The 27,324-nt window shown below is 43.4% G+C and overlaps 1 protein-coding gene and 1 long non-coding RNA gene across 2 annotated transcripts in view; one reads left to right on the forward strand and one right to left on the reverse strand.

Moving 5' to 3' along the window:
- The first annotated feature begins 5,921 nt into the window (after positions 1 to 5,921).
- CHMP2A (charged multivesicular body protein 2A) lies at positions 5,922 to 15,399 on the forward strand. Its single transcript, XM_073662095.1, has 6 exons — positions 5,922 to 6,100; positions 6,915 to 7,097; positions 7,258 to 7,437; positions 8,068 to 8,198; positions 8,718 to 8,779; positions 14,025 to 15,399. The coding sequence occupies exons 2-6, from the start codon at positions 6,930 to 6,932 to the stop codon at positions 14,144 to 14,146; spliced, it is 663 nt and encodes a 220-aa protein (XP_073518196.1). The 5' UTR covers positions 5,922 to 6,100; positions 6,915 to 6,929; the 3' UTR covers positions 14,147 to 15,399.
- A 4,491-nt stretch (positions 15,400 to 19,890) lies between these two features.
- The window catches only part of LOC141193189 (uncharacterized), a 39,248-nt gene continuing 31,814 nt past the window's right edge, over positions 19,891 to 27,324 (reverse strand). The window contains exon 3 of the long non-coding RNA XR_012266451.1: positions 19,891 to 20,494. This is a non-coding gene — a long non-coding RNA (uncharacterized lncRNA). The remainder of the gene's footprint in view (positions 20,495 to 27,324) is intronic.

Genomic DNA, 27,324 nt, shown 5'->3' on the forward strand with positions numbered 1-27,324 from the left:
TTAAATAATAAAACAAAAAGACAAAAAATAAATAAAATGTAAACCTGATCCGAGTGGCGTCCAGTGTTTCATGTGGGCACGAGGTGTCGATGGTGCCCGGGAGGAACCAGAGGAGTATTTATTGAGTTGGCCGAGTGGTGGTTGTTTCTTTGGGGGGGTTTTGCTTTTTGTCCTGCTGTTGGAGGATTCATCATGGTGTTTTCTAACTTTAGACTGTCAGACAATTAAACAGATGAAAGTGCTAGCACCCCTCCATAAACTGCCTGACCCCCTATTGGCACTGGTCAGCCTCTAGACTACAGTGGTCCAGCTATAGGAGACGCTGCTCCATTGAAATCAGTGGGAATTAAAGCGGATCTGTCACCAGATTTAACAATAAAAACTGTATAATTTATTGCATAGCTCTTAGACCTGATGAGTCTGGTGACTTACCTTGAAAATCCAGGTCAATATGGCTGTATAATCCTGATATTAGGATGAGCACTTCATGAGTTCAGCTATAGAAGAGCTCATGAGACCAAGACCTCAATTCATCAGTTTTTGGCAGAAATCTGGCATGAACTGAACTGAAATCTGGCATAAATTTGTAGCTGTGCATTTTTACACCAGTCCTGACAACTTTGTGGAATAGTGGGAAGGAGCGTGTGCAAGCACACCCAAAAAATTCATGAAATGTACTCCAGTTCCTGACTACAGTACATTTACACTGGGGCCCGGCAGCTGATAGATGCATCTGAATCATTAAGATGCACATGCCTAAATGAATTTTTCACATCCTACTCCAGAAGACCCTTCGTCAAGACTGGTTTACAATATACCAGTCTTGATGAATCGGTGGGCGTAAGTCTATTCAGTCTCTGCCCTCGCAGCCTGACTGACAGCTGCAGCTTGTAGTGAGCAGAGTGAGAGCGCAGCAGCGGCAGGACAGTGAGGAGCTGTCTGTCAGCCTAGGTCGGTGGAGATTTTTCATTAAAGAATCCATTCTGACATAGATTATCAAAGCAACTACACCTGTCTCATCAGGTCTAAGATCTATTTAATAATGCATGCAGTTCTTATTGTGAAATCTGGTGACAGACCCACTTTACAGTCGATCTTCATCTAATGTTTAATTTTGAAGGAAATAATTCATATAACTTTAGGGGCATGTTCACATGATGGAGTTTTCACCTGCATTTAGGAACGTATTCTGTGGGAAAATGTGAATCCTATTGATTTTAAAGGGATATCTGCATCTCTGTTAAGTGGGGATTTATTTTTCTTTGTGGCAGAAAGTCGCAGGTTATAGTGGATTGTGACTGTTTGACCTCATACTGATTAGACCCATTGTAGGGTCAGATTCTGATTCTGTCTCGCATATAAAAATCTGTAATGTGAACATAGTCTGAATTGTTGTGACTACTTTCAAGCTGTTTAATCCTTTGTCAGATGAGCATATGAAAAATCATCCAATTTTCATCCAAAAACTCGATTTTAATCCGTATCAGTGTGACCTCATATTTATACAACGGTTTAAAATGTACGTGATACAAATTCAGTTTCCTCTGTTAATAATTGCAATGTATCCGCAATAATCTGCAACAAGATGATCTGTACATGATCGGATTATTATTTTCTTTTCTGCAGCCACAGACTTGAATAGACAATGGTTTATGTTTTTCCTTTCACATGGACCCTTGGATAGGTCATCAATAGCAGATTGTTGGGGTCTGACACCCAGGGCCCCCACTGATCAGCTGATTGTTGCTCCGACCAATGCAGCAAAGAATAGGAGTTGTGCTCCAGCAGCTGTGACACTGGCGCTGCGCTGTGCAATTATTGGCGTAGTATAGCTGTGCAATGATTGCAGCACAGCCCCTGTCAAGTGATATGGCGGAAAGTCCTCTAGGCTGGGACTGCACGGCAACTTTGCCTGTGACATCTGTCACCCGACAAACAAGTTGCAAAAAAATCTGACGTGGTTACACTTCTCAAGACTTGCTTGTTGCAGTATCCTTGGGTCGCAATTCACTTATAAAGTGCTGCATTATAACAACACACAGCGTGGCCATGTCACCGTATAGCCCCAGCCCTAAAGGGGTTTTCCCATGAACGAAAGGTCATTTTCATAAATACATCTTATAATAATAACTTCCACAACTGGATGTGTTTAATTAAAATGTTCCTGTGCTGAGATAATCTTATAAATGTGCCCCTGCTGTGTACTGTGTAATGGCTGTGTCTGACCGTACAGGGACGCGGTCTGATCATACCACATCTCCTGGGCAGGGGAGGACGCAAAAGAGTATACAGACATTACAGCAGGGGATCACAGCTGATTCTTTTTGAGGGGTAAAACATTTCACTGCCAACAATGTTTTACTTCAAAGAGAATTATGTGCGATCCCGTGCTGTCCTGTCTGTATACTCTTTTGCTTCCTCCCCTGCCCAGGAGATGTGGTATGATCAGACCATGTCTCTGTACGGTCAGACACAGCCATTACACAGTACACAGCAGGAGCACATTTATAAGATTATCTCAGCACAGGAACATTTTATTTAAACACATCCAATTGTGGAAGATATTATTATTCCAAGACCTATTGATTAAAATCACCTTTTGTTTGTGGGAAAACCTCTTTAAAGTACCACACAGCGTTTTTTTTTTTTTTTAAATTTCTGCACTGTTGTGGTGCCACTAATTTAACTTCCCTGATCCTAACAATATACTTGCCAGTCGCCCTCTTCAGCTGTTGCTGCTCCGTTCCTGATCCACCATCTTGTGACCACAATGTCTGACTGATCGGAAGTCAGAGGTAACGGTCACAAGCTCTCAATGGATGTCTGAATGCCTCTTTCTGGCCCTCATCGACTTGCACTACTTAATACAGGTGCATCTCACTAAATTAGAATATCAAAAAGTTAATTTTTCAGTTCTTCAATACAAAAAGTGAAACTTATATATAGAGTCATTACAAACAGAGTGATCTATTTCAAGTGTTTATTTCTGTTAATGTTAATGATTATGGCTTACAGCCAATGAAAACACAAGTCATTATCTCAGCAAATTAAATAATTAACAAAAAACACCTGCGAAGGCTTCCTAAGCGTTTAAAAAGGTCCCTTAGTCTGTTTCAGTAGGCTCCACAATCATGGGGAAGACTGCTGACTTTACAGATGTCCAGAAGGCAGTCACTGACACACTCCACAAGGTACCAGATTTCAATTTTCATTTGGAAATCAAGGTCCCAGAGTCTGGAGGAAGACCTGACCTTAACCCCAGAGAGAATCTATGGAGTATTGTCAAGAGGAAGATGAGAGACACCAGACCCAACAATGCAAACGAGCTGAAGGCTGCTATCAAAGCAACCTGGGCTTCCATAACACCTCAGCAGTGCCACAGGCTGATCGCCTCCATGCCACGCCGCATTGATGCAGTAATTGATGCAAAAGGAGCCCCGGCCAAGTATTGAGGGCCTTTACTGAACATTCATTTCAGTCGGACAACATTTCAGATTTTTAAAAACATTTTTCAAGCTGTTGTTATAAAGTATTCTAAGGCTATGTGCCCACGTTGCGGACCTGAAGCATATTTTTTACGCTTCTCCCTGGCGGGAAAATCGCATGCGGATATTACATGCGGTTTTCCCGCCAGGTAGAAGCTTTTGTGAGGCGTCTTTGCATGCATTTCCGCATGCGGGTTATCAAGCACTTCTCCAAGCATCACTTGGAAAAGTGCTTGACAACTTGTTCAGAATGGTAAAAAATAAACTTTATACTCACCTTCTGATGCATTCTCTGCCCCGTCCGGAGGCTTGAGCGGCTCACGCTGTTGTGTGCAGGACCTGCGGTGACGTCATTGAGTCATGTGGTGGGATCACATGACTCAATGACGTGGCAGGTCCTTCAGACAACAGCGCGATGGAGGGAAAACATCAGAAGATAAGTATAAACTTTATTTTATTCTTTTTTTTTTACCGGTTCTTTGGTACCCAGGTCTGGATGAGAGTCTCCTCTCCTCCAGACTTGGGTACCATCCGCACATTGATTCCGCAGCGCTTCCGCAAAATTAATGAACATGCTGCGGATTTTTGACTGCAGCATATACGCTGCGGAAAAATCCGCAGCATGGGCATTGACATTGCGGAATGCCATTGGGGACCATGGGGTGCGGATATACATGCGTTTTTCAAGCGTTTACTCTGCGGAAATTCCGCAGCATATACGCTTGAAAAATGCTACGTGGGCACACAGCCTAATTTACTGAGATAATGACTTTTGTGTTTTCATTGGCTGTAAGCCATAATCATCAGCATTAACAGAAATAAACACTTGAAATAGATCACTCTGTCTGTAATGACTCTATATAATATGAGTTTCACTTTTTGTATTGAAGAACTGAAATAAATTAACTTTTTGATGATATTCTAATTTATTGAGAAGCACCTGTATATCAGAAACACAGCTCTCCTCTTATTCGCTGGAGCTCACGTTGGGTCCCATCCCACATAGTAACATTATAGAAGAACTTGGCACTCTTAGTTACAAATGAATGTTTTATTTACAGATGCAATCCAAAGCACCATCCTTCCAGCGGTGACACGCTCTTAGGCTGCATGTTTTCATTTTCTTCACATTTGTCTAAGAGCAGTCTGTGCACCTGATGAAGGTCAGAGATTTCACCAAACGTTATGCGTTGGACAGTGTATTGCGCCAACTTCTTTTACACCAAGTGATCCGGTAGGTCACCACTTGCAGAAGACTGACCGGAACGTCGCCGATAACAGATGAAGAGTTCATGGGAAGTATAAGACATGGGGCGCTTGCTTTATTTCACCACTGGAGTGATGCTTCACCATCTTGAAGCTCCCGCAAAGTCTGTGCTTGGTCCCCCACCTATCAGAAGTCACTGACATGGGGCTGACGGCACTTTATTGACCTACTGAAGCTCTGGCCTGGGTGTGACTGCACCTCCTGCACCTGGCCCTACCGCACTCCAGCTGAGGACCAGGATAGTGCAGATGATTGTTGCGGGATTTTCTTCAGCCAATTGCTTCCACTAAATAAAAACCAAAATGAGGAGAGTCTGTGGTATAGACTGAAGGCGACATATTGTAAGATGGGAATAGTCCTGTAATTTATGGTTAGAAGTTCTCTGCCCATAGGACATGATATAGTGATGAGCGCTGGGGGTGCGACCGATGGGACAAGCACCGACCACAATAGGATTGGATGTAGTGAAGGGTCACTCTCATCTATTATCCATAGGACGGGTGATAACGTGCTGACCGGCTGAGGGTCTGACCCCCTGAAACGATCTATGGCCGGGGTGAACCCCTCCATTCTTCATTCCCTGAGACAGCGGAGTACAGCGCTCGGCTTTGTCCGGCAGTCCCATAGACACGAGATCTGAGGTGCTCACCCCGGCCACCGCTCCATTTAATCAGGGGGGCTCTGCTCAGACCTGCTCTTGGGATCAATGGGATCCAAGGGGTCAGACCCCCAACCGACCAGCACATTATCATCTATCCTGTGGATAACAGCTGAGAATAACCTGTAATGCATCCAATGTGACCTACAGTGATGGGGATCAAGTCCTCTTAAAACTGGGGTACAGCACTGTCTCCCATAGCAACCACCCCAGCTTTCCATTGCTAACGTATATTTGTAACATGAGAGCTGGGCGCTGATTGGTTGTCCCGGCGTCCCCGCACCATCCTCTTATGAGCCCCAATAGCACAGACCAGAGACCACGACTGTGCTCAGGACCCAGCTGGGCAGCATTACTGCATTCCAAACACTAGAGGACCAGATACAAGCGCTCGGAAGCAGCACTTCGCGGGCGGCCGCCATTTTCTTGAAGACCATTTTACAACTGAAGCCAACGGACATCAGTGACGTCACACGCTCGCGCACTGAGGACACCTCCTAGAACAGACAGTATCCTGTACTACACTCTCTGCACTAGTCGCTCACCGACATCTCGTCACCGGTGACGGAGCGGCGCTCCCACGTAAAAAAAAACAAAAACCCTTGTGACCGGTGACGTCACGGACCGGACAAACAGGAAGAGAGTGAGGAGAGAGAAGCCGAGGACGAGCTGCGGTCTGACCGGGAGGAGGTGGGTGACGGCGGCGCTGCATGCCCCGGACTGGGCACACACAGCCGGGGACGACGACGCTGGGTTTTGGGGTCCTCTGGTGCTATAGCAGGCAGCTGACTGCAGGACTACAAGTCCCAGCACTTCCTGTACCGTCTCTCCTGCCTGGGTTATGCTGGGACTTGTTGTGTTCACCCTGTCCTGTAAAGCCTGGAATTTGGCGGACAGGAACGATAATGAGGGCAAAAAAAGTTCTCCCACATCGTACCCCTTGTCTGCCTGTCACCCCCCAATATATAACACTGCAGAGCTGTAATACCTGACAGGCCGGGTGCTCCTATGATAACTCTTCCTGTCCTGATGACGGTGAGACGGATCCTGCTGTAATAATGTCTCTTGTGTGGATAAAGTGCTGGTGTCGGGGCACAGGAGCCATATATGGGGCCGAGAGCTTCCTATGAGTTGTTGTCCTAGTGTGCCCTATCCGTACAGTCGTCATCAGATTTTCAGGGGTCCGACACCCTACGCTCCGTGTAAACCCTGACTGGTGCTGTTCCGCCCCATGTGTAGTGGCCGCTGCTGTGTACTGCAGATCAGCTCATATTGCAGAGCAGTGGCTGATCTGCAGTACCTGGCAGTGGCCACTACACATAGGGGGTGCTGTGCAGCCCAGTCAGGGTTTAGATCCAGCCGCTGCCGGGTGATCATTGAGGATGATAAATGTTGATGTCCTGTCCTACAGCTATGTCACCTGTGCTGTGTGCCCAGAGAGCCCCGTCCATCACCTGCTCGCAGTGTCTGTGACTTATAAGAGCTTATTTCTTATTCCTATCAGATCTAAGACGCAAAGATGGATTTTTTATTTGGCCGCCGGAAAACCCCGGAGGAGTTGCTGAGGCAGAATCAGAGGGCCCTGACGCGTGCCATGAGAGAGCTCGACCGAGAGAGGCAGAAGCTGGAGCAGCAAGAGAAGAAAATCATAGCCGACATCAAGAAGATGGCCAAGCAGGGGCAGATGGTGAGTGGCGGAGCGCGTGCAGTGGGTATAACATGGCTGAACATACGCTTCTACAGCAGCCATAATGGGGCGGTCCATCTGATGTGTGGGAATATTTCATCCACATGAGTTTAGCCGGGGTGTGTGTGTCTTTTAAAGATGCTGCTTCTGTCTCTTCCAGGATGCTGTGAAAATTATGGCCAAGGATTTGGTTCGCACACGGCGATATGTGAAGAAGTTCATACTGATGCGGGCAAACATCCAAGCCGTGTCTTTAAAGATCCAGACCCTGAAGTCTAACAACTCCATGGCTCAGGCTATGAAAGGCGTGACTAAAGCCATGGCCACCATGAACAGACAGGTACAGCCTGACTCCACTGTGCACCACTAGGCGGCACTACCGAGAAGCACAGAGCTACAAATGTATCCGTTACTAGAATATGGCGCAGCCTGTGTCTCTCAGCTGTTGGGAAACTACAACTCTGCTGTCAGGACATGCTGGGAGATGTAATTCCAAGAAAGCTGGAGACCACCGGTGTTGCAGTTTTGGTACAAACTGTAATTGTTTTACATTGCGGAACTTTGTAGAAAAGCATCTCTACTTGTCCGTTAAGGTTTTTTTGACTTCTTGAATAACAGAGCCGCTAATCAAGAAGTCCAAATCAATGAGGAGACAAACTGTTCCATCAAACAGCTCCCATATCTCAGCTTCTTCTGAGTGTAACACGAGAGGAGGGGGATACTGGGGTCAACTACAGTTATCCTTTTAATTTTTTTTTCTTTTTGGAGGGTGTTGGGCTGGAACTCCCCGCTGTTTTCCTTTTTTTTTTTTTTTTTTTGTCTATGAACTTTCTTATTGTCATACCGCTAAAACTAAGTCAGGTTGGCTCCTAAAGCCCCAGTATTTTTAGCACCTTGCTGCGCCAAGTATTTGGAGAATTCTTGCTGGTTTTCTGATTTCACCTCTTTAATGTTACGCCTTTTCTTATAGTTGAAGCTTCCTCAGATCCAGAAAATAATGATGGAATTTGAGAAACAGTCAGAAATCATGGACATGAAGGAGGAGATGATGAATGATGCCATTGACGATGCCATGGGCGATGAGGACGATGAAGAGGAGACGTATGTAGACTTGTCTTGCATTGTGGTGTCCTTTTAGTATGATACATCAACTAAACCTGTAGACATAAGAACGATTAGGGTCAAAGGGAAAGTCCACCTAAAAGTGATCTGCTTTCACATAGACATGTCAGAAGATTACATCTGTGAAGTCCATGATTACCAGCCACGGCTGGTTTCTAAAACTGTACGGAGCCCTTTGGCACGGCACAGAACTGTACATCAGTAGAATAAGACACTATATCCTAAAGGGCCGCTACAATTATTGGAGCTTTATTACAGTGTTGTCATAGATTTATCGTAGCTAAAGTTGCCAAGAGCCTTCTATAAAGGGCCAATGGCCTCTTTGGTCTTAAAATGATTAGTGGTCCAAGCTAGCTGCTTATACTATATCAAAAGGTCACTTTTGAGTGGCTTTCCCATTGAAGTGAGTTTTTTTTTTGTTTTTTTAGGGTGGGTGGTGTTACATTTTGTAGAGCGTTTCATCAGTGCTTTGTAATGTCTCTGCATTTCTCTCTGCAGCGACGCTGTGGTCTCACAAGTACTGGATGAGCTGGGCCTGACACTGACTGATGAGCTGTCCAGTGAGTATTATTCACTTGTCGTCCTATTAACCTTGGTCAATTAAAGTGCAAATTCTTTCCGCTAGTCTGAAGCAGCAGCACCGATGGGAATTTCATCCTCGTGATGGCAGTTAGTCTAGGTTGGATGTTAGGCCTTAAAGTCCTGCTAGTACCTCTGACCACTTGTGTTTTTATCACATATAATTATGAAACGTCACACCCAATCTGCTGAACACACAGTTTTATTGAGTGGGGAAAGTCTGTGCTGCTTTGGAGGGTACTTTGAACAGTAAATCTGCTCTGCTAAAGGCTGATTCCCCAGATGTTTGGAAGTTCAGCCTGTGATGTTTTACTAAGGTATGAACTGACCTCCAAAAGGTCGTTGTGTTGATTGGTGCGTAGTTCCTTTTCGCCCATTGGACATAATCCTGGTCAAATGGGCCCTTTTAGTCTGAGGAGCCTGAAGACAATCCTTTTCATAGCAGATGGTAATTATCTGCCTTGTCCAACTGGATAGGGAACTTGTAGATCCTTTTGACCTCTGTTTTTCTCTGAAAAGGCGAGGAAGAATGTTCTGATTTCCTATAAGTTTTGATGCGATCCACATATATCCTTAGAGCTTTTCCTACATTGAAGGAATGTAGTCTCCTTTCTTCCTCCAGTAAGAGGGGTCAGGATAAAAAAAATGCAGCTCTGTGCTAATTTATATTGCAGGAGGATGGCACCTTGGGGATAAAGGACCACAATGTCCCAAGAAGGACCTGATCTTTCAGGAGTATTAAGTAAAAGTCGGAGGAAGCTAGGGCTTTTATCTCGCTTACCTTTCTGCACAGTTTTATAGCCACTAGAAAAAAGGTTTTATAAAAAACGGGATTTTTACATCTGTCGATTTCAGAGGTTCGATAAGAGGTTTGCAGAATTTATCTAGGACAAGCCAGAGATCCCATCTGGGAACTGGGTCTGATATAGTTGTGCGAATATTCTGGACTGCCTTGATAAACTTCTGGATGAATGGCTCCTGTGACAGTCTTCTCTGTAGAACCGCTGAAAGAGCTTATGGTATCTAATGGCATTGGATCTCAGGCCTCCTTCCAACCCTTCTTGTAGGAAGTTTTGTGTGTCCTGTACTGTAGCAGACAGAGATGATACTTTGTTCTTGGTGCACCAAGTGGAAAAAATGATTTAAATCCTAGAGTAAGATCTATTTGATGGCACCACTTCTGGGATGGAAGAGGGCGTTCATCAGAGCCTGTGAAAGCCCCATGCTGTTTAGAACTTGAGCGGTCATCCTCCAAGTCTGATGTAGTTGGTCCAGGTGAGGACAATATTGACCTCCCTACGTTAAAAGATGAAGAATGTCGGGACGCTTCCGAAATGTCCCCTTGGTTATCATCAGAGACGTTCCCTGAGGTTTGACAAAAAGAGCTTCTCTGTTGGAGACAATGTCTCCTTTCTTCACCCTCCTGCCCTCCACATGGCAACCCCATCCTGTTAGAGGGGCATCTGTTGCTATCTCTGCCCACATAGGGGGAGCATATAATCTGCCATTGCTTTGGCAAAGCCACCATTTCAGGCAAGATCTTGTGTCTTTCGAATGGAATATCACCTCATCCACAGATTGTAGGTCACTGTCCCATTTTTTTTCTCAGTGTTTTCTGTTGTAAGGGACCGATGCCACCTGGCCCATTCTATCGCTTCGCTGGCTACTGTCAGATCTATAATGGTTTTCCACCTGCCCTGGGGATTGGGAACAAGGAAAACCTTGGGAGTATACTTCCAGATTCCTCTCGTGTACAGGAACCTCTTCTAGGACCTTTATCTTGATAAATTCTAAGCTTCCTCTAGAAGGTGCTGCTTTACAACAGATTATTAACCTGATGGAGAGAACCCCATATAAATATCCCTCTCTATTAGGCTACAAAGCTTAGATTTTATTATTGTTGTAAATAAAAATCTTCCTAATTTTATTTGAATAGCCACTCATATATATTGTTCTGATGACACCACAGGGTGTTACCATTTATGGACTAATGGGACACGGGTTATAGCACACGTCCCCCAACATGTTTCACCGCAGGAGCGGTGTCATCAGGGGATGGGACACTGGCATGAATGGCATGATGACGACGCTCCTGCAGTGAAACATGTTGGGGGGACATGTGCTATAACTCGTGTCCTATTCTTCCATAAATGGTGACACCCTGTGGTATCATCAAAACAATATTCAAGTGGCTATTCAAATAAAATTAGGGACAAATTTTAATACCCTATACACAATTTTATGTACAACAATAATAAAAGCTAAGTTTTGCAGCCTAATAGAGATGGATATTTATATGGGGCTCTCTCCATCAGGTTAATAATTATTGTACATCCCTCCAAGGCTATTTTTGTCCTCTCCTTTCGAATTTGGTATCTGCTTTACAACAGATGCTCTTAGGATAGAGAGAAATCTTTGAGGATACAACAACAATTCTATATGAGACCCAACCCTTATGATGTCTATAACCCAGAGATCCTTTACCAATCTTTATCATTCGTGGTATAAGTGGGGCAATCTCTAACACCCCTCCTCTCTGTGGGACTATGGCATCAGAAGTCCTCTGACGCATGCTGAAAAATCTTTTGGAAGTTCCGACTTCTTCCTGAGGTGGGCTCTGCACCGTCCTGGTGGCCCAGTCTGGCTCTTCTGTTTGGGTCATGAAAGGAGGCCACCCATGTCCTACTAATGGGTCTTGGGAGGGACTTCCCTTTACTGTCGGACAGATTTTTTCCATCAGTGTATCTAGCTGCACACCATAGGGATTGCCTGGCTGATTTTCCATAGTGCAGAGGACAGCCTTAGAAGGGATATCTGCACCCCATGGTTTAATCCACTCTACCCTTCTTCCTTCGGTAGACCATTCCATGCAGTGAGTGGCAAGTACAACTGTTGGACAGCAGCGTTACAGAGAAAATTGGATGCAAACGCCACCTTTAAAACACTTTTAAAATATCATCGTCCCTGCATACTCCTTTTATCAAGGTGGTCCATCTAAACACCTAAGGTCTTTTGCTACAGTGTATGATGCTCTGGCTTGTCAGAGGCAGACAAATAGCATCTGAATCCTTCCTTCCATTGGATCAGGAAAATTAGAGCTGTCCTCACTAAGTATTACTTTGTTTAAAAACATTTTTGACCCTGCTATAACTACATTACGTTGTCCTCCCCCTACTTTTTCTTGTTCTGGATCCACAACCTGCCTTGTCTTGAATCTCTTGTTCAGAAAGGGCCTTTGTCTGGGTCCTTCTTTTCATTCATCATTAGCTTTTTAATCATGTGATTTGCTGTAAATACTCGGGTTTTCTTAGAAACACTGTCTGTCCCTGTGATTTCGAAATATATATGCCCTCATTGGGGTCAAGATACTTATTCATTTTAGACATTCTAGTGGAAAGAGATTGATGTCTTGGTCACTCTCGCTTTCTGAAAGGGAGGATGAAAGCTCATATATGAACCTGAAGTGACCAATATCCCCCAGCTCTGATGAGAAAAAAACTTCATGACCTGAATGAACACTGGAGACCTCAGTAGATCTTCCTTCGCCTGGGAGGAAGAATTATTAAAGGGGTGGCCCGAAATCAATGGTGATTTTTATTCTAAATGTATTGAATAAAATAGAATCTAATCACTTTTCTAATGTACTTCCATTAAGAATTCCTTACTCTATACTCAGACTTCCTAACTCTCGTTTTTTTAATTTTATGATTACATTTTGTTTGAGTATGCCAGCATGCACTGGGGATTCTCAGACAGGATGTCATCAGGGGGCCAGGTCTGCGGTCACTACCGTAGTTGCTTTCACCACTCTGAAACTAAGCATCATCAGTGATGTCCATGTCGGAGACTGGGCTAGTCCCTTCTCTACTGAGCATCTGCCGGCTGTCAATTCTGATGCATGCTAAGTAAACGCTCCTTGTGCTATAATCTTTTCAATGTGCAGTGACAGTGCGCTCCCTAGTCAGCTCTAAAGAGAAGAGACAGCAAGAGAGTGCACTGTCAGTGCACATTGAAAAGGAGAGAGCAAGGTGAACAGAGACCAGCCCAGACCCTGAAACGGGATGTAAATATAGAATCTATGGGGTAAACCATATAGCTATAAATATAATAATCAAATACTTTCCATCTATATGGACCCATATAGACAAATTTTAAAAGGTAAATGAAGATAAAAGAAAGCTATTGCCCAACGCTGACACCTGATCTCCAGGAAGGACCGAAAAAAGCACAACTGGGAAGAATTACTGGTACTGCTATATAGCCCTAACAATCAAGCTAAACACATTTCTATCGCCTGTCCTGTTTTCTAGAAAGATGTTGTTGCTGCTGTTGAAAGATGACAAAAAAATGGGATTTTTTTCAGTTTGAGTTGTCTTCATGTGGCTCTAGTATTTGCATATACAAGGATTGTCTGGTTTAAAAGGGTTTTCTGGGACAAACATTACCATCCTTGGCTAAATGGTGGGATATTGGGGGGTAAGACCTAAACCAGTTGCACATAGATGGTGTCTAATGGCTTTCCCAGAAAACCATTTCTAATTAACCCATCATTTCATGAGAATATCATTGTTGTTGATTGTACTGTGGTGTCACGTAACAGCTCTATGGGGATTTCTGGGATCTCAGGTCCTATACACCACCATATTTTACAGTGGTTATGAAATTCAACTCAAGTCATTCAATTGAGACTTGCAGCAAACCTCCTCTCACCCCTCTCCCCCTCCACCCATCCTGAAAATGTCTATAAGTAAACACTTGCATTTTCATGTTAAAGTTCAGGATAACCCCTGTCCATATATTCTGGAAAGCCAAAATCGGCGACCATCTGTGTATTGTATCTCTCTCGACAGATAATGATGATCCAATGCGCTCCATTGATTGCTGTGTTCAGCAGCAGCTTACCTCTCTCCCCATAGAGAACACATGATGGGAGAGTAGGGAAAGAAAACTTGTTAGCCTTCAGGAAAGGCCTGTCTGAGTGTATGAGGTGTAGGGGCACCTTTTACTCTCTCAAAGATTTGCTGCAACAATTTATATTCGGAAGATTTGATATAATATTGCAAGTCTTTCGCTAAGTCAATATTTTTCCCAGTGATGATCCAACAGCGAGACCCTCAGGTTATTGTTAAACCTCCCTAACAAACTTATCTTTGGTGACATACCTCATCCCTATAGAATTGTGCATGCTGTTCTCTATAGAAACTTACAATTTTTTCTATCTTGTAGACCTTCCCTCCACCGGAGGATCTCTCAGCGTAGCCGGAGCCAAGAAAGGAGAACCCACAGCCGCTCTAGCTGACGCTGATGCCGATCTGGAGGAGCGGCTGAACAATCTGCGACGAGACTAACATGTCCGACCCTGCACTACAGACTCTGAGTTTTATCTTTTTATTTTATTTTCTGCGTTCTACATGGGGATGTAGGTTAATGGTTGGAGCCTTGTGTACGGAGAGCATTAGAATGGCTGGACCGCAGTCAGTGTGTGTCCTGAGCAGAGGATCTCCAGTCCCCGGCCATTAGCTGTTCCTGATTCTGCTCCCGTCCGTGCACTAGTAACCGGACAAGGAAGACTGTTCTGATTTTATATCATTACCTTTTTGTGTTGCAGAGTTCTTATTCTCGTGTTCCTCTCTATTCCGCTTTCATACAGGGCAAAAGGTGTCGTTTTCTGTAAATAAAACTTATCTGGAGAACCAAAGCCTTTTATAACATTCCCTCTGTGTCCCTGCGGTGCAAAGTGGAGAATTGCCATCCTTATGGATGCAAATAAGTTTATATACATTTGGTCTTTGCATCAAAATGGTCTGGAGAAAAGTTAGCAACCAATCCACTGCTGATTTTTCCATGGTAGTTTAGAACATAAATGTGAATTTTGATTCTATATATTGTTTATACACAGAATGAAAGGGGGTTGTCCAGGTCTTTTATATGGATAACACATCTTAAGGCTAGGTCATCAATATCTGATCATGGGGATGTGGCAGCTGTTCCCGGAGCTGGCGGTGGCCAGGTGTGCTGAGTTGCGGAGCTGCATTCTACTCTGTCAGTGGATTAGTGGCAGCGGCCTGATACTGCAAATCCACCCCCTATTGGATTCAGTAGGGGCTGATGTGCAGTACCTGACTACGGGCATTGTGGTTGATGGAGCTTTACTGTACAGCTCCACAACTAGGCACATCCCGCCACCAGTGGCATTGGGAACAGCTAATTGGTGGGCTGCTGGGTCTCGTACCCCCACAATCAGGTATTGACCTATCCGTAAGATAGGTCATCGGTTTTAAAGTCCCAGACCACCCCTTTAATTCTGTGCATAAGCTTCTATGTATAAACAATACACATAAGAAGAGCGGTCGCACAAAAGGATATTCCAAGCACAGAAAAGTCCACCATATTTTCAAGGCTGCACATAAGTGTAGGACCTTTAACCAGATTTCTCCACTCCCTCAAAAATTCCCACATGAAGCCGGCACCTGAATCTCTTGATAATTATTGCTCAACCATCAGTCTTGCAGGTTCTTACAAAGATTGTAACTCCTGTTGTTTTTATGATTCTCAGTTTGCATTGTCTAATAAAAGTTAATTCTTGCGGCTGATGGGTAAACTTGGAGTGGTGAGACTGTATATGTGCCCAGGCGACACATGGACCTCTGTTAATGATGACCATAGTCCTACAAACACACGCACCACTAGGTTAATGGGAAGATTTTGTTAGGGCATATTCACATGTGGCAAATAAGTTGCAGAAATTTCTGCAACTGAAAAATTTGTTTAGGGATGGTTTGTAGGAAAGCACATGGACTTTTTTTTGTTTGCCTTCTTTTAGATGAATGTAACAGAAATTTTTGCAAGAAATCTGCCATCTGTAACTTTAAAGGGGTTTTTCCCTTTAAATTTTAAAAGGTTCTTCCTGTTGTATAAAATTGCTTGTAAAAAAAAAAACAGCAAATTTACATTTTCCTTTTTCCAACTTGGCCTGTTCTTCCTAAATTTTTACTGCCCATTTCCAAGGAGCCTGGCCGCTGCGCAGTGCTTACAAGCTCTTTGCTCGTGAGTTTGCCATCCTCTGGGCAGGGCTTTCAGTCTATAGTCGACATGCATCATATATATGTCATAATTTAACGAAAACCCCTTGGGAGGCTTTAATAAATAAACTCATCCACAATATTCCCAAATATTCCTGTACCCTTATTTCTTTCATGTTCATTGCTGACTATCTATCACTTCAGCCTGGAAAAAATCATGGCTTGACTTCTTGGAAGTAAAGAGATGGATCTCTTGGTCTATGATTAATGAAAAACGCTCAGCTATATTATCCAATAAGGTACATAAAGTTGAGCAAATGTGGTCACTTTGGGCATAATAAAGTAACCATACTCCAATACACCACCTTTACATTTACAAGCAGCTCCAGACTACTTAATAGATCCCATCCATTATATAGGGATTGACTCCCTCTCCCTGCAGCCCAGTAAGTGACACATTGCTGGCATCAGGGTCTCAGCCCCTACATTATGCTGCTCCCATATTACATAGCTGATCGATTCCCTTTATAGAGGCCTGTCCTGGCAGCAGGATCCTCTCTCCCTAACTAGTGTGATGGGCTATTATGAAGGGTTTCTGCAGGACATCTGGGCACGGCTTTGTGTCCATATCTATAAGTAAAGTATGATATCAGCTGCTTCCTTAGTGACTCATGGACTTGTGACTACTGTGAGGTGTGCAGTGGTTTTATCACCTGGAGGGTACGGGCGGCTCCGTCATTACACTTCTCATGTGGAAATGAGGTAATAAAGGTGTCAATTGATAGGAAATGCATAAATATAATTATATGGACCTCATGCTAATGTGATTCAGCCCCTGTACCACTAAGAGGTGTAGATGATGACAGGTCAATCAGGCAGGGCTGCAATCTGTGCCCTGACAGGCTTTACTAAGGTTATCCCAGAATATAATGTTCTTTTATTTACTACCCCATATTAGCCCTAGGCATAGATGAGCTTACTATGCTTCTTCTTTCTCTTTTTACGGCTTTGACAAAGGTGAGCGGCCCTGCATTACCCAGCATGTATCTTATTTTTTTAGACAGAGAAACTACATTTCCCAGAAGCCTTGTGCTTGTCCTACCTCTCCTCTCCACTGCTGTTTGCACTCCTCCAGCTCCCTGTGTGGCAATGGGAGCCGGGCACAAAGCGCTGACAATACGGCTCATTATTCTATTCTAGCTCAATAAAGGCCAATACTTCCCTAGTGCTCTGATTTTAAGTGGTTTTTTTTTTTTCCCAATGAGAATATTTATTTTATGTCTCTGCACAGGGAGAAGGATTAGAGAAAGAGGTAAGTGCTCTATAACTACAGGTGCTTCTCACTAAATTAGAATATCATCAAAAAGTTAATTTATTTCAGTTCTTCAATACAAAAAGAGAAACATTATATAGAGTCATTACAAACAGTGATCTATTTCAAGTGGTTATTTCTGTTAATGTTGATTATGGCTTACAGCCAATGGAAACACAAAAGTCATATCTCAGTAAATTAGAATACTTTATAGCAACAAATGATTAAAAGAAAAGAGATGCGCTGCACACCACTCATAAAGTCCAAAAAGAGTGATTCCTACCTGTCTTAGAGAAATGGTAGTCCAAATGCAGCACTTCAGATATACGCGTGCAGCTTCCAGGGGTCCTTTGAAGAAGTCACAACTGCAACTAGAGGTGATGGACAAGTGCCGGAGTCTATAGAACAAGCCGTGAGTATTGCAGAAAATGGGTTCAGACGGCGTGTTAACGCCGGAGATAGAGGGCTGCAGAGACTCGGGCTTTCAGGTACATGCAGCCGTTGCACTAGGTGGATACAGGGATGAAGACCCATGATCTGGTTTGCAGCGCATCTCTTTTCTTTTAATCATTTCATTATTATTTGCACCAGGGCATACGGTGCTTTGAGATTGCGGCTCTTTGCCTATCTGATCTTACTATAGCATCAGCGCTACTGCAGTTTTTTACATTTTACTTTATAACAGCTTGAAAAATGATTTTAAAATCTGAAATGTATGTTCAGTAAAGTCACTCAATACTTGGTCGGGCTCCTTTTGCATCAATTACTGCATCAATGCGGCGTGGCATGGAGGCGATCAGCCTGTGTTATTGCTGAGGTGTTATGGAAGCCTGGGTTGCTTTGATAGCAGCCTTCAGCTCGTCTGCATTATTGGGTCTGGTGTCTCTCATCTTCCTCTTGACAATACCCCATAGATGCTCTATAATAGATTCTCTATGGGGTTAAGGTCAGGCGAGTTTACTGGCCAATCAAGCACAGTGATACTGTTGTGTAAACCAGGTATTGGTGCTTCTGGCAGTGTGGACAGGTGCCAAGTCCTGCTGGAGAATGACATTTCCATCTGCAAAAAGCTTGTCAGCAGAGGGAAGCATGAAGTGCTGTAAAATTTCCTGGTAGACGGCTGCGCTGACTTTGGTCTTGATAAAACACAGTGGACCTACACCAGCAGATGACATGGCTCCCCAAACCATCACTGATTGTGGGAACTTCACACTAGACCTCAAGCAGCTGGGATTGTGGCCTCTCCACTCTTCCTCCAGACTCTGGGACCTTGATTTCCAAATGAAATGCAAAATTTACTTTCATCTGAAAACAACAAGGAATGTGGCACCTGTAGCCCACGTCCTGGATACGTTTGTGTGTGGTGGCTCTTGAAGCAATGACTCCAGCAGCAGTCCACTCCTTGTGAATCTCCCCCAAATTTTTGAATGGCTTTTTCTTAACAATCCTTTCAAGGCCAGCCAAACCTACGACTCCTCAATTTGTAGGACATTTCATAATTTTCCCAAGTTCTTATGAAAAAAATATTCCCCGCAAACTGCATTGAACTACTGTACCCAATTTATTATATATTTTAGGAGTTGGAGTCTGTCCATTTTATACCAACTCCGACTCCATAGCCCTGGTCAAGGCTGCAGTTATCCCGGTTGCTTGTGCACCTTTTCCTACCACACTTTTTCCTTCCACTCAACTTTCCATTATTATGCTTGAATACAGCCCTCTGTGAACAGCCAGCTTCTTTAGCAATGACCTTTTGTGGCTTACCCTCCTTGTGGAGTGTGTCAATGACTGCCTTCTGGACATCTGTAAAGTCAGCAGTCTTCCCCATGATTGTGGAGCCTACTGAAACAGACTAAGGGACCTTTTTAAACGCTTAGGGAGCCTTTGCAGGTGTGTTTTGTTAATTATTCTAATTTACTGGGATAATGACTTGTGTTTTCATTGGCTGTAAGCCATAATCATCAACATTATCAGAAATAAACACTTGAAATAGATCACTCTGTTTGTAATGACTCTATATAATATATGAGTTTCACTTTTTGTATTGAAGAACTGAAATAGAATATCATCAAAAACTTAATTTAGTGAGAAGCACCTGTATATATTTAGGTTTATGGAATGCATTTGGGCAGAATAAGCTTTGTAGTAATATTAAACAATTAGCATTGCTTTAGAATATGGGAATGTATTGTAGGATTGTACATCCCATTGAGATGTCATTAATGGATTATCCACCGTAGATAGTACAATTCTTTGGAGTGCCGTTGCTGAGACCCCTAGAAAACCTATATGGGGAATTTCTCGACTAGTAATTATTATACCCATTTACTCCACCAGTAGAATATGGAGTGCAGCTCTGGAGTATAAGCTGCTCTGGTTCCCAGTCTGCTCGTTTATGATATGTATCACCCACTCAAAATAAGTATGTGTAAAAAGGTACCTTTCACTGCCATACTGAACAGAGGCTCATCAACAGCAATGTGCTCTTTTACAACCATTTTGTAGTCAAAATTGAAAAAAAACATTTTTGGAACAGTCTGGATAAAGCTACTATTTTGGGTTTACAGCTCCTATGCAGATATACGTGTCTCCATGGTTACAGACTACAAGCAAACACTGTAGTCTGATCCTGCAGTCTCTCTGCCCCTTCTGTTATTGCCTGTGGGATGGAGAAGAGGAGAAGTGGAGCACTACACGGGACCTGGGTTGGGATCTGTTAGGAGACTTTAAAATACAGATTACAAGTGACAACTTTCCATTCAACAGGCAAAATGTTTCTTTTATTGATCCTCCCAATCTTACCAAATGTTTAGATGTTTTTACAAGTTCTTGGGGCTGACAGGGCACAGGCCATTGCGACAGAAAAAATGTCCACTCTGCCTGAGCGTCTGTTTCATTGTAAGTATACACTCGAGTATTGATGGACAACACTGACCCACAATGGAAATCCCATAAATCAGTGGTTACATATTTAAAAATGTCCAAGCTTTTTTTTAACCTGTCCTGATGTTATTTTCCCTGTTGAACTTTATTGACGGGTTCTCCTAATGCACCTGAAACAATCATACATAAGAAATAAGATAAATTCTAGACATGTACAGTTTTATGGTGGTCATCGTGGTTCCGAGGTTTCTGGCAGCCTCGTCCGAGTCTGCTTGTAGCCCATCGGTAGGGGGAATTGTACAAGGTAGATTAACAGGTGACCGGCAGCTAGGACACAATTAGACAGATTGTCGTCATCTCATGGAGAAAGGCTCGCCCATCCGTCTGTCCACAGAGATTGGTCGGACTTGAAGAGGACAGGTGGATGATGGGAAAGTAGAAGACTCGGAACACACAGACCCTCTTAGGAATAATGGAGCCTGATAAGAGGATAGAAAAAAACAAATGTTAAAGAAACCTGAAACTTATTGCTGTTGATACTAAGCACATTTTGAAAAAGTGTTATTTCCCTTATGTCCCTACATCAGCACAATGTACGGGGAATTTCTCTGCTCCGCGAGCTGATAGGACGGATATGCTGAATACATCCGTGCCTGTCATTACAATTCTCCTGTGAAAGTTGGCGTTTAGCCGGCGTTCATAGGAGATCGTGATTTTTGCCATACATAGCAATGATGAAGCCCTACTATGTACAGTACAATCAATCAGACGATCCCAGATTCAAGACTCCTAAGGGGACTGACAAATACAATAGAAAGTGAAAAAAAGTATTTAAAATTTATGAAAATTTTTTTCAAATACAAACGTTCAAATTGCCCACCTTTTGCCCCATTAAAATAAAACAAAAAATAAATAAAATATACATATTTGGTATCGCTGCATTCATAAAAGCCTGATCAAAATATAAATTAAATTAATCTGATCGGCAAACGGCGTAATGAGAAAAAAATAGAAATGCCAGAATAACGAGTTTTTGGGTACTGCATCAACAGAAAAAAAATGTAATAAGAGGCAATCAAAACATTGTAGCTACACCAAAATGATATCAGTAAAAACGTCAGCTCAGGGCGCAAAAAATAAGCTCTCACCCGGCCCCAGAAGCAAAAAATTTTTTTTTTTTCCCCCAAAATTCCAAATATTTTTTTTGACGCGTAAATAAAAAAGAAAAACAAACTAAACATGTTTGGTATCTGTGTACTCATACTGACCTGGAAAATCATATTGTCAAGTCAGTTTCACTATCTAGTGGTAAATTAAAAAAAAAAAAAAAAAAAAAAACAACAATTGTGGAATTGCACTATTTTTGCAGTTTGAACACACTTGGAATTATTTTCTTGCTTTCCAGTGCATCACATGATGAAATGAATGGTGTCATTCAAAAGTACAACTTGTCCCGTAAAAAACAAGCCCTCGTGTCTATCTGGATGGAGAAGTTAAAAAAGTTATGGCTTTTGGAAGAAGGGGAGGAAAAATGTAAGAGAGCCCAATAATGAAGGGGTTAACAGTCCCTTGTGGCTATAAAATGTTTATGCCACTTTCTCTGTCAGGCCTCGCTCACATGAGCGTATAAGACGGCCGAGTGCCATCTGATGCTTTACCGGACAGCACTCGGACCAGTGTTATACTATGGGGCAGTGCAGAGCTGCCATTATTTTCTCATGACGATCTAATAAAAATGTTTGAGACGAGTGTCATCTGCACAATCGGCCTCGATTCTCTCGTAAGAAAATGTACGCTCGTGTGACCCCGGCCTTACACTGATATAAGCAGGTCAGCCATACCTGCTGGGCCACTACTGCAACCGCCATTGTGCTGTGGGACCCTTGTTCTACTGTACTCAAACAGAAAGCCTTATGTTACTCATTGGGTTAATTCCATTTAATAGTTCCATGTGGCTATAACATTATGTATGTATTTTTCGGACTATGAGACGCACCGGACCATAAGACGCACCTAGGTTTTAGAGGAGGAAAATAGAAAAAAAATTTAAGCAAAAAATGTGGTCATAATGCACTGTTAAGGGGGAGGGGGTCTTCTGCTGACACTGTTATAGAGGTAATGTCCCCCAATTCTGTTACTATCCCCCATCCTGGTGTATATGGCCCCCTCCTTCCTGTTATATGTGGCCCTCATCCCCATCTTGATATGCAAGGCACCCCAGTCCCCATTCCTGGTATGCATGGCACCCCAATCAGGCATTCTGGTATGCATGGCCCCCTCATCCCTCTTCCTGGTATGTATGGCACCCTTCATCCTGTTATGTATGGCCCCCCTCACACCCATCCTGAAATGTATGGCACCTTCATTCCTCTTCCTGGTATGTATTACACCCTTCATCCCTGTATGAATGGCACCTCCTGATCCCCGTCACGCCTCACAGAAAACTGTGCAGCGTGAGGGGGATCAGGGGGTGCCAAGCATACCAGGATGAGGGGGCCATACATACAGGGATGAAGGGTAACCGTGCCATACATACCGGGATGAGGGATGAGGGGGGCCATACATACCAGGAGCCGCACTGCGGGCGCAGTGTGCCGATTATTAAGGAAAATTAATATTCACTGCTCCCTACGCCCATGGGTGTGGGGAGCAGTAAATATTCATTTTCTTTTGTAGCGGGCACAGTGTAGGCTGCAGCAGGCGGCTGCTGCTGCCTCCTATGCACCGCTACTCTACCACTGTCGCTTCCCCCACATCCCCCACCACCCACAGCCACAGTGTTCATGTATGTCGGACTATAAGATGCACCCTCCACTTTCCTCCAAAATTTTGGAGGAAAAAAGTGCGTCTTATAGTCCGAAAAATACGGTACATTGTGTGACTGAGCCCTTACTCTTTTCCCAAACTCCTGTTTTCTTTGTGAGCTGTTGTTCTCTGCTATCACCTAAGAGGTGGCAACATTAGAGAGCTCTGTGTTGTGACTCATTTTCCAAGTACGGTAAATATTTTTCAGGCCCTTTGATTGCTTAAAAAAAACTGCTTGACGTTGAAAAGCATTTTAGACTTATTAATGAATTAACCTATGATACTCGGTGAGAAAATATTGAGTCTCTGAGACTGTTCTTTATAACATAGCAATAGCTTTGACTCGACTGAAAATAAGATGGGCCTCCTTGTCACCACAGGAGTGATGCATTATTAGAGACGCACTGACAATGAAATTTATATCCTCTTAATATATTGCAGTCATCATATTATATAGCACTGTGCACTTACAATTGCTCATTTTACCTTTCTACCTAGTAATTTTTCTCTTTTCTCTGCTCTATGTAGGAACAGGAAGTCTCTTGTCCCTGCATTTATCATTCCCACCTTCACCTCCTGACCTAGCTGCTCCCTCTCCCCTGCCAGGGACTTTTGCAGTGACTCATGACTCATACAGGAAAAATAGATTTCCTGTTTCTAGGTAGACATTAACCACTTCGCGCCAGAGCCTGTTTTTGCCTTCGTGACCGGGCCAGTTTTTTCAATTCTGACCACTGTCACTTTATGAGGTAATTACTCTGGAACGCTTCAACGGATCCCCTGATTCTGAGATTGTTTTTTTGTGACATATTGTACTTCATGATAGTGGTAAAATTTCTTTGATATCACTTGCGTTTGATTGTGAAAAAAATCGGAAATTTGGCGAAAATTTTGAAAATTTTGCAATTTTCAAACTTTGAATTTTCATGCCCTTAAATCAGAGAGATATATCACACAAAATAGTTAATAAATAACATTTCCCACATGTCTACTTCACATCAGCACAATTTTGGAACCAAAATTTTTTTTTGTTAGGAAGCTATAAGGGTTAAAAGTTGACCAGCGATTTCTCATTTTTACAACAAAATTTACAAAAACATTTTTTTTAGGGACCACATCTTATTTGAAGTGACTTTGAGGAGCCTTTATGACAGAAAATACCCAAAAGTGACACCATTCTAAAAACTGCACCCCTCAAGGTGCTCAAAACCACATTCAAGAACTTTATTAACCCTTCAGGTGCTTCACAGGAATTTTTGGAATGTGGAAGAAAACAATGAACATTTAACTTTTTTTCACAAAACTGCTACTTTAACCTCAAATTTTTAATTTTCACAAGGGCAGCCAGAAAAAATGGACCCCAAAATGTGTTGTGTAATTTCTCCTGAGCACGCTGATACCCCATATGTGGTGCAAAGCCACTGTTTGGGCGCACGGCATGGCTTGGAAGGTAAAGAGCGCCATTTGACTTTTGGAATGGAAATTTGACTGGAATGGATAGCGGACGCCATGTTGCATTTGGAGAGCCCCTGAGGTGCCTAAACAGAGGAAACCCACAACAAGTGACCGAATTTTACAATCTACTCCTCTGTATAAATTAATCTAGTGGTGGGAAAATAAGTAGATAGGTAAATGGTCACTAAACCCATAGATGAATTCCCACAGAGGTGTCATTTCTATAATGGGGTCACTTCAGGGGGGATTATGCTGTTCTGGCACTTTTCAGAGTACCAGAGCTAAAGAATCCCCCCTGAAGTGACCCCATTTTGGAAATGAAACCCCTCTGGGAATTCATCTATGGGTTTAGTGACCATTTTAACTCAATGGATGATTTCCAGAAACAAGCACGCAATGGAAGGTTTAGATTCTGGAGAACCCCCCCTGGAAATTAAGTGAGCTCTACTCGAATGTGTCATTCACTAAATGAACCAAATGTTTGAATGACAAATTGGGATACATTTTTACAGTTTAAAAACGTGGTTCTGTGTGGAAGATTTTAAAGCAGTCAGTGACGCATAAGGCTGGCAATGATGGGCATTGTGGGCAATAGTAGCGGGTATCACGCCTCATTCCTCTCTTAGTACATACACAACATCTTTTCTGGGGGTTCCTTCTTGTTTCCGTTGCTGGAATAAGTGCAATAAAATGTCGCTCAGTGAGTCTTTTCACATCCTCAGATTCTAATGGATGAGCGGGGCTAACACTTTGAAAGACAAGATTTTCAATTACCTTTTCTTGATAATCAAGAAAAGGATCTGAATTTCCTGCTTTTTTGTACAACACAAAAGAATTGTATGTGGCCACCTGAAACAAATAAATAACCAACTTTTTATACCAGGTATAGGACTTTCTTGATACCTGGTATGGCTGTAGAACCTCGTCTGCAAGGTCCACACCCCCCATGTGTTTGTTGTAGTCAATGACTGACACAGGTTTTTGCTTCGGAGTGGTGGATCCTAGTTCTACAGTGGCCCTTGTGGCATCTGTGTGGATCGAGCTGAGGACAAAAATATCCCTCTTATCCCTATATTTCAGGGCAAGCAGCTCTCCGTTGCGTACAGCCCCTGACTGCCCCTTTTGAAACTTTTGGTTGACCAATGGTTGTGGAAACCCCTGACGGTTTTTACGGATGGTCCCACAAGCCCCGATGTGGTGTTCAACCAGACTTTTAAATAGGGGTATGCTGGTGTAATAATTGTCCACATATAGATTGTAGCCTTTTTGAAAAAATGGACTTATCAGCTCCCAAACAATTTTTCCAGATGTCCCCAGATAAGTAGGGCATCCTGGTGGGTTTAGTTGGCTATCTTTCCCCTCATATATGCGAAAAGCGGATGTGTATCCGGTTGAACTTTCGCACATTTTATAGAGCTTTATTCCAAACCTTGCCCTTTTAGATGGGATAAATTGCTTGAGGTGCAGTCTTCCTTTGAATTTTACAAGGGACTCGTCTATAGAAATATTTTGTGTTGGGGTGTAGAGGCTTAAGAATTTTTCTGACAAATTTTCAATGATGGGTCTAATTTTATATAACCTGTCATGTTCTGGGGCATTTCTGGGCAGGCACTGACTATTGTCGTTAAAATGCCAAAACCGCATGAGCATTTCATAACGGGTCCTAGGCAGAATGACTGAAAACATAGGGGTGGCTTGAACAGGGTGGTTGGACCAGTAGGATCGAATGCTCGGTTTTTTAACAAGCCCCATGGCAAATGTAAGTCCTAAAAATTTTTTTATTTCCGGGACATTAGTTGGTGTCCATAAATTTGCCCTAGCATAGTAAGATCGGGGATTCTGGCTTATGAATTGGGACGCGTATAAATTTGTTTGCACGACAATATGCTCTAGCAAGCTGTCTGTAAAAAACAAATTAAAAAAATGAATTGGTCCAAAATCTTCCACCTCCACATTTATACCAGGAATGGCGTTGAAATCAGGGCTGAATGGAGCAGCCGAATCTGAAGCCTCCCATCTGGGAAATGCTAGATCATGTGGCAACGCCCCTTGTACACTGGCGTGCGCCAATTCACTAGTAGCAGGGACAGCGCTTGTACTGGGCAGTGTTCCCTGATTTAGAGACGTTTCTCCAGTAGCGCTATTTGCCCCTATTGTTGTACTGGTCCTTGGGCTTGAGGATGGAACAGAATCACTGCTCATTTCTGAGCTCTCAGTGTCGCCGCTACTAAAGCCCTCAAAATCCACATCTCCATCTGAGATTGCGCTGTCATCAATATCAGAACACAGCAGGGCATACACCTCTTCTGCGGTATAAGTCTGACGGGCCATTTTATTTTTATATTTTTTGACTGGACTGAACGGACCGGACTGAAAGGACGGGACCGGACTGGACTGACCGGACTGATCTGACAGGACTGACTGACTGATGTGACAGGACTGACTGACTGATCTGACAGGACTGACTGATCTGACAGACTCACTAACCCTAACTCTTACTTTCTTTTTTTTTTTTTTTTACTTTCACAGTGGCAAGGCTGACAGCTCTTGTCACACTGTTTCTCCTCTGCTCTCTCACTGAGATCGGAGGAGAAACTGCATTTATCAGGCAGATCGCCCGGGAAAGTTTGTTGCTAAAACAAACTTCCCTGGTGATCTCTCTGATTGGCTGGTGTGACGCTGACATCATCGAGACCTGAGCCAATCAGGTCTCGATGATGTCAGAGGTCACAGCACCGGGATCCCCGCCGCTGACAGGTATGTGGGGGGTCCCGATCGCCGACCACCGGCTGTCCCTATCTTTTAAATGCCGCGATCGCTATGGATCGCGGCATCTAGAAGATAGGAACAGGTTAACATCATGGGGACCTGATCCAATCAGGTCCCCATGATGCCACATGTCAGAGCTATCGCTCTGAACCGGTACCGCAGCGCTAGCAGGACCCTGGGGGTCCTGAGCGCTGCGGGACCACCCACCGTTTTTAAACGTCGGCGCTGCACAGAGCCCAGGCAGCGCCGACGTTTATGTACAGTGGGCGGTCCTGAACCG

The sequence above is a fragment of the Phyllobates terribilis genome, unplaced genomic scaffold (assembly GCF_046119375.1).
Source record: "Phyllobates terribilis strain yellow unplaced genomic scaffold, ASM4611937v1 Scaffold_65__1_contigs__length_7625178, whole genome shotgun sequence".
NCBI classification, from domain to species: domain Eukaryota; kingdom Metazoa; phylum Chordata; class Amphibia; order Anura; family Dendrobatidae; genus Phyllobates; species Phyllobates terribilis.